This window comes from Gossypium raimondii, chromosome 10 (assembly GCF_025698545.1).
Source record: "Gossypium raimondii isolate GPD5lz chromosome 10, ASM2569854v1, whole genome shotgun sequence".
Classification (NCBI taxonomy): domain Eukaryota; kingdom Viridiplantae; phylum Streptophyta; class Magnoliopsida; order Malvales; family Malvaceae; genus Gossypium; species Gossypium raimondii.
The window spans coordinates 33,721,872-33,737,371 of NC_068574.1; the positions used below are offsets into that span (position 1 = coordinate 33,721,872).

At 35.1% G+C, this 15,500-nt stretch overlaps 1 protein-coding gene across 1 annotated transcript; it reads left to right on the forward strand.

Annotated features, from left to right (window-relative positions):
* Positions 1 to 7,246: 7,246 nt before the first annotated feature.
* Positions 7,247 to 15,077, forward strand: LOC105777236 (pyruvate kinase isozyme A, chloroplastic). The gene is made up of 6 exons (XM_012600379.2): positions 7,247 to 8,104; positions 8,206 to 8,296; positions 8,384 to 8,577; positions 12,627 to 12,748; positions 12,961 to 13,439; positions 14,425 to 15,077. Exons 1-6 carry the CDS (start codon positions 7,550 to 7,552, stop codon positions 14,724 to 14,726), a joined length of 1,743 nt encoding a protein of 580 aa, XP_012455833.1. The 5' UTR covers positions 7,247 to 7,549; the 3' UTR covers positions 14,727 to 15,077.
* Positions 15,078 to 15,500: the final 423 nt, after the last annotated feature.

Genomic DNA, 15,500 nt, shown 5'->3' on the forward strand with positions numbered 1-15,500 from the left:
TGTGTCTCTTCTAGAACATGCATCTCCATTATATGGCCATTTAAATTATTATTTTATTTTACGAGAATTGTCATCTTTGGAACCAATCGATCTAGCATGCTTAAAGCATGCATTACTTTCATGTATTCTAATAGATTGTCTTACTAGGACATTAAAAATTAGTTGATATATAACACTTGATGATTCTTATTAGGTCAAGAATGCATCGGTAGTTAACTTGCAATAAAGTGAATTATCTTTTCAAATTTTTGTTCAAATTACTTTCTATGAGGTCTAGATAATGATAATTTATTCTAAGTAATTTATTTCATCTAATCATTATTTCTTCTAGTTGTTATTTCTCTCCCACCTAATGTTGGGAAAAGTATTAAATTAAAATAGTAATCGAAATCATATCATAATTGAATCTCAAATTAAAATAGTAATTTATTATCAACTTTCTTTAAATATTCATTTGTGCATTGTGGTGGAGCAACTAGAATATATACCGCACATTCAAAAATTTTAAAATGGGAATTATTTGGCTCTAACAGTAAGAGAATTGTAATCAAGAGTATTTATCATAACTTATTAGCTTGATACAAAAAATGTTGGAACACCGGCATGCCCTATGGAAAAAAGTTGGTGATCATAACCCATGGACCCGTTATTAAAAAGATCCAGTTCAAAAACAATTTTCTTACACAGGGAAAAAATAAAAATTTAAAAACTGAGCCGGTTTGTGATATTTATAGCAATAAAGTTTTCTCAAAAATTACGTGTGCTTTGAGTAAGACAGATCCTTGATGTTCTCGGCTTTCAACCAAATGATCTTCTCTGATATTTTCGTACCACGAATTACTTCGAGTGTGGGCTTGAACAATTACAAATCAAATATAGAACTGGAAATAATTTTCTTACTTTCAGTAGGAAAGTAAATCTCTCTCTTATAGAAACCGATAGAATTGTTATTCCCAGAAAATAGAATTTATAATTAGAAATAAATCCTAACTAATTTTGAAAAAGCTAATAATATTTCAAAATTGTATATTTAACCTTAACGATGTCATCTATTTATAGGAAAAGGAAGCGAAACCCTAGTTGAATTAGTAGAATTCATTTAATGTCTATTTAATAGAAAAACAATTCTCTAATAGAACTAGGAGAGAGAGGGGAGAGTACCCCTAATTATAAGTGAATATGAGGGGTTTTGGGCCTCTCCTATATCGGGTCCAATTATACGTGTTTATCTGGCTTTTAACCCGACACTTTATAATTTAACCCAACCCAGTATATGATTTTCTATTTTTCAAAATAAATATTATTTATTAAATTAATTTTCCCATTAAATAATTTTCTCAACCTAACTCTAATTCCGTTAAAGTCATGATGACTTTACCATAAAAGAATCCATGAGAAAATATATTTAATTTCTACATTCAACTGATTCACAATGACCAATTAATTTATTTCTATTTTTGAACTTCAATTATTTTACTTAAATAATAATTCAAAAAACTATATTAACTCTCAAGTCATTTTCATACTTAGCAAGAAACCAAACTTGCTTCCAAATGTAACCCATTTTTCTAACTATATCATTCTCATCCATTTTTGTTCATTTGATTCAACATGCAATTCATTTTTTGTTTCAACGAGCTAGCAGAGGGACTGACTAGACATATGTAATTAGGGCTCAAATTGTTTATAATTAACTTCCAAATTTTTGCCTATTAATTATAGACTCATTTAGTCATGAAGTTATTCCATTATAGTATTATGACTGAGTTCTCCCTAATAACATACCATTACGAAAGCTACTCGATAAGTGCTCGTCTGATGACCTTGTTATAAGTGTGTTACCCTCATAGGATATCCTTAATCTCTTTGGGATAAATCTCCTCTCCCAATATGATCCTATTTTGTCTCATGGTAACCATTACATCTTCCTTCAAGAAAATTCAATTATTTAATTAAGTCATTCATCACAAAGATGAATGGCTCATGGTCACGTTTATTTTTCATCTATCATGTAATGTCAATGAGAGGATATCATTTACTCATGTCTTGGGTTATGAATTCCACTATTTTGACTGATGCTACATATTACAGAAGTCATACACCCAATGCACTAACTTTCGGTTCCTTATCTATTCAAACTCAGGCATTTACTTACATCAGAGTATACGAGTCATGCATACATAGTTCATCATCCACTTAAGATTAAGGTATGCCACACTATGAATGTAACAAGTGAATAAATCCATAAATGGATTTAGTATCTATTATACTTAGGTTCTATTCGATGTACTGTCAGTCCAGTCAGTCACATCTATGTCTTTATGTTTTGGGAGTCATCCGATCCGATGCTCAAGACAAAGCATCTCCGAATCGGACTTGATAGATGACATATTAGTCTTTCAATTAGTTTACTCATTTCTGATTAGACTACGAGCAAGTTTAGGTTCGTCTACTAATATAAGTTATTTTTCCACATTACGATCTGACCACATAATATCACTTAATATTAGTTAAACATTAGACAACCAGTGAGTTAATATTTTCTTTCATTTTGTTTTCTGCATGTAAAAACCATTAAAGACAATATACAAAGGGTATTAATATAATTCATGAATAATTTCATTAAACCAATTTGCTCAAAAAATTACAACTATACAAACGAATATACTACACTTAGGGCACCAGATCCAATAGTCTCCCACTTTTCCTAGTGAAGTAGATAAGTTGCAATCGGCATTCCCATGCTTTCCACATGTTTCTCAAAACTCCTAGTTAGTAAATTCTTGGTAAACGAGCCCGCAAGGTTGTCCTCTGATGCAACTTTGACTACATCCACTATTTTATTTGCTATTGCCTCCCTTACGATATGATATTTTCTAACAATATGTTTCATCCTCTTGTGGTTTTTGGTTTCCTTGGTGTTAGCTATTGTCATACTATTATAACAATATAGTGTGATAGATTTTTCCATATCAGGAATGGCTTCAAAATTTATAAGAAACTTTTGAAGCCATATTGCTTATTTTGTATCCTCAAAACCAGCCACATATGGGGTTAGTAAATGCACCAAAAAAATGTGAACAATACTGAACGGGAGGTGCACCCATCAATATAGAATTCGGTGTTGAAGCTGATGATGATGAACTTGATGCAAGTGCTCCCGATTGCGACCTCATATGGGGTTGTGTTGGCTTTCTACGATGAATTTTTCTATTCCTTTTCCTCTTTCGACAATAAATATGGCTTACCATGAAGTCTAAACCATGCCATGTAATTTGAAGATGTTTCCAAATTTGGTCTGAAAATTGGTTCGCACATAAGTATGAAATTGTACCTATGTTCCCACAAGGAGATATACTTGCCATGGAATATAAGCCAATCTTCATCAGTTCTCCCCCACAAGTCAATCTTGTGAAGTTCATCAAGGTTCTGAGGTGAATGTAACACATCATACCTGAACCAATAATTAGATCCGAGTATGATGTACCATAACTTAAATTCAAAATAATTTTGGGATAAATCATTTGACAAAAACCGAGTATGAAATTCGTTCAAATTGTAGTACAAAATTGTAAATTTTATTATGTACCTAATATTAAAATTCAAATCCTTACATAATTATTATGTAATTGAAAAATGCAAAAATTAACCTTAGCTTCTGACCATTGATCTAACAATAACTGAATATCTTCAAGCTCGTTTGGTATACTCACATGGCTCACGTCATTGTTCCACCTATTCAAATAATATGCTATTCCAAAAATATAATAATGAAAACAATAATATGATAACTATATTATCAAATGAATCTTACCTCATTACGAGTGAGAATTAATAAGGGAAGTTTCCTTGGGGACATAAAAATGGTAAGCGGTACCATGGCTGAAGGAGTATAAAACCATCGATTTTAATTTTTTATGCTTCAGCTCCTCAACATATCTCTCAATACAATGTAGCCAAGGTAGTGATCTGCCACAATTTGTTGTTGCAAATTAAAGTATTTTTTTACACTTAATGAGCTTTTTTTCGAACCATTTTATTCATATTTCAATTAGTTTTCCAATTTAGTAGGTGAAATGAAATTTTAGTAAAATAAGCATTTTTACGCATATTTTGATATTGTAACGACCTGTTGGGCCAATATGGGTCTAGGGTAGGATTGACGATCCAATTTAGTGTGCAGGACACCATTTTCAAGCTAAGAAGAACCAAGGATGACGCTCATGTCGTAACATCAGCAAGTAGGGTCACAACACAATAGTTCCAAGCTCCAGAAGTCCATTCAAAGTCTTATGTTGCGACACCATTCCTGTGGTGTTGTGACACTTCTGTGACAAAGGAAAAAACACTGTCAAGGGTGTTTTCATATGCACAATGTAATTTTATTAGTTTTAAGGCCTTTATTTGACCTAATTAGGGCAACTACAATTTCCTATATATAGTAAGGTCTAGGTTGAGTTTGCCGGGGCCGTTATTAGATTATTAATTAGTAGATTTAATTTTTAGTAGAATTTAGTTTAGATTCAAAATAGATTGTCATTATTGTTTTAAAACTTGGATACAATTTGGATCCAAGCCATCGTTTATTCAGTTATTGATATTTTTCTTTTGGTTTTCGATTGCAATCAACAATATCTCGACAACTGCCAAAGGATTTTTGGCTTTCGAGTGCATTCAACATTGAAACAGATCAATTTCTCTTTTCTCTTATTTTTAATTTAATTCTTAGTTGCATGTTTAAATTAACTGTTGGGGAAATTGCATCTAGATTCATGAGTGGTTAAATTCCTTAAGGAGATTAACGATTGGATATGGAAGTAATTAATTGAAGAATTAGGGTTCGTCGTAGAATTAGTTGGCTTAAATTATGCATGCTTAAACCCTAGGATTGACAACCTTAGGAAGTAATCTAAGTAAATGAGGTCAAGAGAATAGTTTACCAAGCACCTCATAATTTATCTTGATTTAAACTACGAGGTCAAGAGATAAGTGGGTTTGTCTATTAATTAGTTAGTTAGAGATTCAAAGGTAATAATTGGTTAATTATTAGCTAATTTATTGAAACATGAATTCTAAAGTTAATTATGAACACTGATGAAAGGTAATCTTATATTTGTTATCTGAGATTTAATTTGATTGTTAATTTATTTTTAGTAATTTTATGTTATTGTTGATATTCAATTTCTCATTATATGTCTTACTGTAATTTTTGGTTATTACTATTTAGCCCTATTCATGTAGAAAATAATTTTAAGTTTAGTCCATCCTCTCTTGGATATGATCCTCAGAATACTCCCCGAAGTGTTTTGTTGTAAACTTACTATATTACGATTTTGAGTTGTATATTTATGGACATCGTTGTTTTATTTTCTATTTTTTTGTTGCAGTATTTCCAGTCCAAGCGTTCGTACGTCTAGCAGTGGTCAGATAACTGATCCACAACTGAGTCGCCTGACTTCTTTTAGGTCAATTAGTTGTAAGAGCCACCTTAAATGTACCAGATTTCGAGATTTATCTGGCATTAAAAGACCCCCGATCAACCTCAGTATGAATGCTTAAGCGAATTGTTGCCTTTCAACCGCACTAGAAGAGTTGTCGAGATGTGAGAAATTATCTTCTAACTATTTCTTATATATATCGTTATCACTAAACTTGTCTGACACCTTGCCTAATAGTCGGTGACAAATTTGCTTCCAATCACCAACGTGCACTGCCCCCTTAACGATTGACCCATCAATCGGTAGACCGAGTTGTAATATCACATCCTTGAGTGTAATTGTCCATTCACCACATGGAAGATGAAATGCATATGTTCTGGATATCCATCTTTGTAGCAAAGCATTGATAAGTGTGGGCTCCAATTTAGTCCCCATAAGCATACGTGACACGTGTAAGAATCCTATCTCTTCCAAGTACTGTTCAATAGCACGTGGTGCTCTCGCACTTAAATTGTGTATAATGTTTTGATAATCTAATTTTTTTCTTGATTATATAAACATAAAAAAATAATAACAACTAAATAATGATATTAATTAAAATATAATAATATTTTCTTACCATTTATAATTGGACGCTAGAAATGTGTTTGTGATCCAAACAAATTAGGGGCATTAATATTTTTAAAACCTTTAAGATGTTGAACATCGAATAAAATCCAAGAAATCACAACGGGTAGGATAGAAAATTGAGAGAAGAAGAATTTGAAAGAAAATTAAGATATTAGGATAGAAAATTAAGAATAAAAGAGTTGAGAGAATAGATGAATAAGATTGAATGAAAAAAGAATGATAAGCGTAGAGAGTATATTAGACTTGATCAAGGGCCAGGCCACCCACCTAGGCTTGAAGGTCGACTCAAAAAGTGGAGGGTTTGGACAAAAATATAGGCCCGTAAAATAGGCTCGGACAAAAAAATAAGGTTCGCTTTCTAAACGTTCCGGAGCTCGAGTAAGATTTTTTTGGCCCGGCCCGAATTTGCTTAAATTTTTTCACTTCTGATTACTATTATTGTGCTATTGTTTGTTTTCATTTTGATGTTGTTTTGTTGTCATTTTGCTTTTATATTGATATTATTTTGTTATTATTATTTTGATATTATATAACTCATGTTTTTTTTATTAATTTTGCTACTATTTCAGATACATTTGCTTGTTAAGTTGCAACTATTTTGATGTTATTTAAATCTAAAGACTTTTTTTAATGTATTTTCAATTTGTTAAGAAACATTTATTTTAATATTTTTAGTGTATATGATATGTATTATATATTTTAAATTTATTTTTATATAAAAAATAATACAACAATAATTTAATACGAATAGGTTAGGTCGGACTCGAGTTTAATATTTTTTATCTGGGCTAAGGTAAAATTTTAGACTCATTTTTTTAGATCGGGCTAGATCTGAAACTAGAAAACGAGTTTAAAATTTTATATTGGCTGAATCCGAATCAATTATTTCCCAACAATTATAACCGTTGAGAACCGTTTGTGGATTTTTTTTTTTTAAATTATAACCATTGATCTAAAATCAATTATTTCCCAACAATTAACATATAATTTTTATTTTTTAAAAATAAATCTCGTGCAAGGCGCCAGCCCCACATAACAAAAATACGCTATGCTTTTGCCATGTGCAACCAAAATTCCGCAAAAACAATTTATTTTTCTAAATTTCAAAAAATTCAACCTAAATTCCAATTAATTTTCCCCTTTAAAAAATAATGAATTCGGACTTACTTTCGTAATTCCTTTTCCAGTTGTATTCAAACCACTTAAATTATACATAATATTCTTGTGATTGCTGGAAAAAGAGGTCGTGATTTCTTACAATAAGCACTGTTTGTGTTTTGAAATAGAAGAAAGAACATTTAATTTTTGGTCGTTTGGCGACATTTCTCACGGTCCTTCTCTTCGGTTTATCCGCTTAAGTAAATCCTTCTCTAATTCCCCTTAAATTGAAAAAGAAGAAGGAAAAAAAGAGAAGGTCCAATTCACTTGCTCTGAGCATTTCCCGCCACCGGGAACTGTTTTTGTTCAAATTCTGGGTAATAATGTCGCAGTCTCTCCAATTCATCACTCCCTCACGTGCTCCTTACTTCACTCTTCCAAAATTCCCGAGGAGGTCTTGTACCCGGTTTCCGGTAATCAACCTCCCCAACACAAAACGCTCTATAACCATCACGCCATCGTTATCTTCATTTCTCCATGCCACGTCATCACGATCCCTGCCTTCTGGCAACTCCCAGACCGGAGCTGCGGGGGTTGTATCGGCGTTAAGCGTAGGAGCGACAGGGATCGAAGTGGACGCCGTCACGGAGGCGGAGTTGAAGGAGAACGGATTCCGTAGCACGAGGCGGACGAAGCTAATCTGCACGATTGGTCCAGCCACCTGCGGGTTTGAGCAGCTGGAAGCGTTGGCCGTCGGAGGCATGAACGTGGCTCGAATCAACATGTGCCACGGCTCACGCGAGTGGCATCAAACGGTGATCGAACGGGTGAGGAGACTCAACGATGAGAAAGGCTTTGCCGTCGCTATAATGATGGATACTGAAGGTAGCGAGATTCACATGGGAGATCTCGGTGGCGCTGCCTCCGCCAAAACTGAGGTAAACTGAAAAGCTATTTTTTCCCTCTCTCTTTAATCTGATTAATTTGAATTATTTACTTTTGAAATCTTATTAATTTTAAAAAAAATTTTTGAAGATAGGATGGAGAAATCTGGACATTTAGTGTTAGGGCTTTCGGAACACCGCGGCCAGAGCGTACAATTAATGTAAATTATGACGGTTTTGCTGAAGGTTTGCAATCTTAACTTTTACTTAAAGAAGTAATTCTAAGCAAATTGATTTATTGTTGATTTAAATACGATTGTTTGATGTTGATAGATGTGAAAGTTGGGGATGAACTTTTGGTTGATGGTGGAATGGTGAGGTTTGAGGTGACTGAGAAGATTGGTCCCGATGTTAAGTGTCGGTGCACTGATCCAGGATTGTTGCTGCCGCAAGCTAATTTGACTTTGTGGCGGAATGGCAGTCTTGTTTCAGAGCGTAATGCAATGCTTCCTACCATTTCTTCCAAGGTTGTTACTTGTTTCTATCTTTAGTTCTTTGAATTTTATTATTTGGTGTTTCGAATGAGAGATAATATAAAGTAATAATGGAATAAGACGTTTGGCACTCCTGACATTAAATTTAGAGTCTCTTTAAATTAACCATATGGTTGTCTAAATTACTCTTATATCCTACAATCCTATGTACTGGTATCAAGTTATTTAACTTGTTTAATATTGCTTTGAGCACTGACTGATGGAAAAGGGAATAGGCTTGAGACTTATGAGCAAATCCCTAGTGAGGCTTTACAGTTTTACAAGAACTTGATTGGCACAGCTGATAGGAGGGTTACCAAATGCACTGATTCTCTCAGGGAGCTACTGCAGATTGCTCTACCTGAAGCTGTGAGGATTTGACTTGAGAGATAACTAGAGAGGAAGTTAAGGCCTCTATATTTGATCAAGGAAGTGAGTAGGCCCTAGGACTTGATCGCTACACTTAATCACTTCTTTCAGACTATCCGGTCCATTCTGGGGCAAGATTTAACTGAAGCGGTGTTGTACCTCTAAGCTCCTCCCTGCCTTCAACTCCACTGCTGTGGTGTTGGTTCCTGAATGTCAAAAAACCTTGAGCAGGTGAAAGACTTTAGACCATTCTCCCGCTGTTCAATAGTTTACATGTGCATAACAAGAATTTTGGTGAGAAGGATCACCAGATATCTCCCTGAAATGATCTCTGCTAGCCAGAGTGCTTCTATCCAAGGTAAAAGCATCATTGACAACACACTGATGGCTTCAGAGATTGTCAAAGGCTACAACAGAAACAATTTATCTCCTAGATGTGTGGCATGTGCCCTTAAAATAGACCTTCGGAAGGCCTTTGATTCCTTTAGCTGGGACTTTGTACTTACTGTGCTTGCAGCTATGGGCTTTCCAGAACAGTTTGAGGTATGGATTAGAGCTTGCACTACAACTCCAAGGTTTTCTATCTCTCCCAATGGAGGTTTTGTGGGTTATTTCAGAGGAGAAGGGGGATAATAAGGCTGGGGGGGTGTTGTGGACGCAGGACTTAGGATAAGTTCAAGTTAGGTAGGACTCTTATAATAAAAGAAATTGTTTTAGGACTCTTAGAATAGAAGGGTTTTTTTTGGGTACAAGACAAAGAAATTAAAAAACAAAACATGGGCAGAATTAGGGCCAAGTGAAAGAAATATAAGCAGTAGAGGCACAGATTGCCCATCGTTTGGTTTCTTCCCTGAGTTGACGATTGCCATTCTCATCTTGAACTACTTTGACAAGTCTGAGGAGGTCCTAAATGTCCTTGAATGCTGGAAAAAGTTTCCACCCTAAAAGATCTGGGTCTCTTTAATGAGTTTTAAGGTTTCAGTCTCCCTTTGATGAGCTGAAAGGTCTCTTTATGATGAGATGAACTATCAATCCCAACCCATGGTTATACCAATGATTCTTAGCAATGGCAGAACAGTGTTGGCCAAAGTGAAGAGCAGAAATACGCAAGAAGCTCAAGCATATGCAAACAAAGATAGAAAACTGATTGAATGCTTGATTCTACGTTGTAGTGTGTTCATGAAAGTATTGTTGAAACCAACACCCAACTGTTAGATGAACTGTGTGAAGGAATGGATAAATAATTGCTGGTAAACAGGTTAGTAACTCTATGGTAGATAAGAATTTAGACCCTGAAACTGAATAAAACCAAACCAGGCAGCCTCTACCAATCTCTCTTCCTTAACCTATGCATCAAACCTCCTAAACCTATCTCGACAAAGGCCATGGCTGTCATAACCAACTTCACTTCCTTATCTTATTCATTCATCCCTTCTAAACTCATATCCAACAATCCATCTTTTTTTTAAACCCTATTCAGAAAGCCTCCAACTTTATATCGGAAAAGTTTAATGGGTCTAAACTTGCCAGGTATTTTTGAAAACTGTCAATGCTGATGAGAAGTTTGAAGAGATTTATGCAATGGTACTGATAAATAAGAATAACTTTGTGGAGATCTATGACCCTTATCAGTTTCAGCTGTTAGTAATAGGAAGGAATGGTGTGATAGTGGTTTCTTTCTCTAATAAAATGACCTTTGATTCAACTACAAGGATGATCGATGGTTGTTCAAGCACCAAACAAATGTCAATCAGACTTGAAGAAGCTACCTTTCGCCAGCTTTATCATGACTTCAAGCTTGAGAACAAGCTCTTTTTCTGGGAGGGAGTATTGTTGCGGATGTAGGACTCTTAGGATAATTTCAAGCAAGGTAGAACTCTTATAATAAAAGATACGGTTTTAGGACTTTTATAATAGAAATTGTGTTTGAAACAACTTTATTTAGTTTGATGTATTTCATTTAATTGTTGTGATCTCTATTTAAGGGGACATATGCTTTAATACTTAACCAGAATTTCTATTAAAAAAACCCTAAAAGATCTGGGTCTCTCTTAACAAGTCCGAAGATTTCAGTCTCCCTTTGATGAGCTGACTATCAAGCTTAAACAGACGGTTCTTACAGAGACCCACTATCTCCCTACCCTCCTTTTGATATCTATGAACATTTTATCCTAACTATTGGATGTAGCAGTTAAGCATGGGATTTTCAAGTTCTATCCTAAATGTCACAAAGTAAGCTTGACTAATCTATCCTTATCTATCCTTTGCTAATGACCTACTGAGGACACTGTGGACTTAATGGTTGGAATACGGAGCTAGAATCAGTTGGGAGTCAAATTTGTCTGCCCAAACCTGTAGGAGGGTTGGGCATGAAAGATTCGGAAGACTGGAATAGAGCTAGCATGAGGAAACATATAAAGACCATTTTGGTTGGGGAGGGCTTTCTGTGGATTTCTGGGTTGCAAGCTTATGCATTGAAAGGCAACACCTTGTGGCAGGTTTCAGCGCAAGGAGACAAAAGCTGAACTTGGAGGAAGATTCTGAAGTTAAGAGGAGGCTGAACCTTTAATAAGTCTACTAACAGGTAATACCGAACTACCTGTTACAAAGATTTGGGAAGAAATTAGGAGGAAAACTGGGAAGTTGCATTGGCATAGGCTCATAAGGTCTTCCCTACACATTCCCAAGCACTCCCTAATTGCTTGGATGGCTATTTGAGATATACTGCCAACAAAAGACAGACTCATCTCTAGAGGGCTAAGCATTGATAATCAATGCAACCTTTGCTGCAGGGAGGCAGAGACTTGAGATAATTTGTTTTTTGGATGTGAATTCTCGAGGAAAGTATGGGAAGAGGTCCTAAAACTCTTGTCAAATTCAGAGAGCTGTTCTGAATTGGCAGCTGGAGCTCCATTGGGCTAGCTCAAGGTTGAAAGGTAAAACATCAATCATGCTTATCATGAAATTGTCTTGGAATGCTTTCATCTACATGATATGGAGAGAAAGGAACAAAAGGCACTTCAAGGGCTTACAAGCTAATGGGTCAGAGGTTCTTCAGAACATAAGAGGCACTGTACAAACCAGATGGGGGAAAATATTAATAGAGTAGATGCTGTGAATATACAACCATATAGAGAAGGGTGTAATCAATGGTAAAGGTGTAAATAGACAAATATAGGATTGATTTATTGGTTATGAGTTGTAATTGGACATTTTTATTTTTGTAGCAGATATCCTCTCTTTGGATAATAAAACAGAATTATCCAAACAATAATATTGCTTTGAACTTCTTTAGATTAAGTCAACTTGGATGGCATTTTCCTTTTTCCATACAATGATAAGAAATTGGTTTATGTATTTTTGCCAAAAGAAATCCTAGGATATACCATAAGTTAATAAGCAAAAATCACAAATAATAAATGGAAATCTGTTTCAAATGGGGTAGGATAGCGAATTCAACTCATTCACCCCCTGCAATGGTAGTTTAGGATCTCAGTTTTCTATTTATTCTTTAGGTTCTCATGATCCTGAGACATTGATGTTTGAGTTTTTAAGCTTGTGTTTTATTGTATGCCAGCATTCATGTAATACCTTCTTGTTCCATTGTGTTGCGTGCATGATGTTAGATCTGTATATTAGTTGCCTGATCAAGCCTTTTTTTTTTCTACACTCAGGATTGGTTGGACATTGACTTTGGGATTGCAGAAGGTGTTGATTTTATTGCAATATCCTTTGTCAAATCTGCTGAAGTGATTAATCATCTTAAAAGCTATATTGCTGCAAGGGCATGTGGTAGGTAAGCATCATACATGGCATTGCACTATCTGAAGCACAGAATGGTTGTGGTCAATTCTGATATTTCTTTTGGGTTCTTGAGCTTCTGCCTTTGACATACATGCATAGCACTTTCAACAGTTGGAAACTAGAAACAGAGACTGAAATTGAATTCTCATTAGTAAGTTCTGTTTTCCTTTAGCTGAAAATGGGCATCTCGTGTTTTCTTTGCAGTGAGATAGCTGTCATTGCAAAGATGGAGAGTGTTGACTCATTAAAGAATTTAGAAGAAATTATTCAAGCATCAGATGGAGCTATGGTCGCAAGGGGAGACTTGGGTGCTCAGATACCATTGGAACAGGTTCCATCAGCTCAGCAAAAGATTGTCCAGCTCTGCAGGCAGCTAAATAAGCCAGTGATTGTTGCCTCCCAGTTACTTGAATCAATGATTGAATACCCTACACCCACCCGAGCTGAAGTTGCTGATGTTTCTGAGGCGGTGAGGCAGCGAGCTGATGCTTTAATGCTCTCTGGTGAGTCTGCTATGGGACAGTACCCTGAAAAGGCATTGGCTGTTCTGAGAAGTGTTAGTGTGAGAATAGAAAAGTGGTGGAGGGAGGAAAAATGCCATGAAGCTATGGAATTGCCAGATGTAGGAACTTTGTTTGCAGATAGTATCTCAGAAGAGATTTGTAATTCTGCTGCCAAGATTGGTAAGTCAGCTTTTGGTTCTGTTAGTTTATCACACTAATCCCTCGTTTGGTTATTTAGTGTGTTAAAACAATGAAAAGCGTAATTATTACATAAGTATTAAAATAGTTTGCCATGATATAAAGAATAATTAATACCAATTTAAACTTGAAATTAGAAAGATGAGTAAAACTCTAGTAAAAATAAGACCTCATTAAAATTGGTAAAAAAAAATTCCTCCCTTTGCTGAAAACAAGTCATGTGAGTAGCTAAAAGTTACCAAGTAAAATTAGTTTATTGCTAACTCATGTACTAAGATGTGTTGAAAAGAAAATACTCCTAACAAAAGTAGTATAAGTGTTTGCCATCTGCGTGCATATACAATATCATGTATCTATGCATTTTTTTTTCTGCATTGCATAGGCTGTGGTCCAAAGTGAAAAAATAACTACATCTTGAGACTTTTAAAACTCCATTGCATGTTCCGTATACACATTTTTGCTCTTTAAGTATTTGAGGGGAAAAGAAAATTATATGTTCTTACATCTTTTTCTTCTTTCAAGTGATTAAGTTTTTGGAATTTGGATGTTTTTGGCAATTGTCATGAGTTCATTTCAATATGAGATTATTACTTTTATTGAGTTTATTTAAAATGTTAATAATTCTTGTTCTAGTAATGGATTTTGGAATGCAAACATGGAATTTTGGCTGATAACTTCAATTTTGGAAGTATCTTAAGTTCATTTGTAGTAGCCCTCAATAGTTTGCTCAATATCTCTTTTGGGTTCTTTGGGTATGGATTGTTAACTTTTCGTGGTCAAACTGGATCTCCGTTGGGCAGGTTTTCTATGTTCAGGTCTACTTTGCCAGCTTTTGGTTAACCCCTTTTTCAGCTTGACTATAGAACTCCAGAAACGAACTGATAGATATCCAACATTTCTTTTTTGTAAAGTTATTTCTTAAATTATGGTCTTGAATCTTAATGTTACATTTGGTTGTGAAATACAGCCAACAATCTAGAGGCGGATGCCCTTTTTGTCTACACAAAGACAGGCCACATGGCATCTCTCCTGTCCCGATGTCGACCAGATTGCCCCATCTTTGCTTTTACAACCACAACTTCTGTTCGGAGGCGTCTGAACCTACAGTGGGGTCTAATACCCTTCCGTCTAAGCTTCTATGACGATATGGATGCCAACCTTAACAAAACCTTCTCATTACTCAAAGCCAGGGGAATGATCAAATCAGGCGACCTTGTAATCGCTGTATCAGACATGTTGCAATCCATCCAAGTCATGAATGTTCCTTAAAGCCTCGGTACGACTGATTTTGGTAAATTTTAAGCACACCTGCCTCTCAACTGTTTTATGCATTAAACTTCCTGTATACTTCACAATCAGTTGAAGTTGATTACAATTAGAAAGAAAACTATTGGCATAGGTAAATGAGGAGTAATCGTGAGTTTGGTCTTCCTGGTTTTAACTCATGGATTGTCCAAAATCTGTAATTTTTTTTTTGTTTTTTTTTTTTAGTATTTGTTTTTTGGGATTTTCATGACATTGTAGCTCATGAGTCATGTTTGTTAGCTATTTGTTTTTCATGTTTTTTCATGTGTAAATTATTACATGTTAGCATCATACATCGTTATCCTTTCCTATTGATTTCATGACTTGAACCCGTCCAGACAATCAGCCTGAAACCCAAAATATGATAATGGGCAATGGCTGTTCACTGGACTGACAAATGGGCAACAACAGCAGGCATTATAAAATAGCCTCTATGATTGGGGATTAAGTTTTAAGTCTGCTGAAACCTCCTAAATCCGAACGACCTTGTAAAGCAGAAACATTCATTTGGATCAAACAAATGTTGATGCCAAACAAGAGATGGTCGCCAGTCTTGAACTCTACTTCCAATAAGCAATCAATGGTAATTGGGAAGCCCCTGAAATATCTCAATTTTTTTTAGCTTTGTTAATGGTCCGATAATCCACTTCGGATGATCCAAATACCCAGCTACACTACTCATTTCAGACTTGGATGGCATTCGGTTTAGGAGAAAATTCACCTAAATTTTTGCTATAC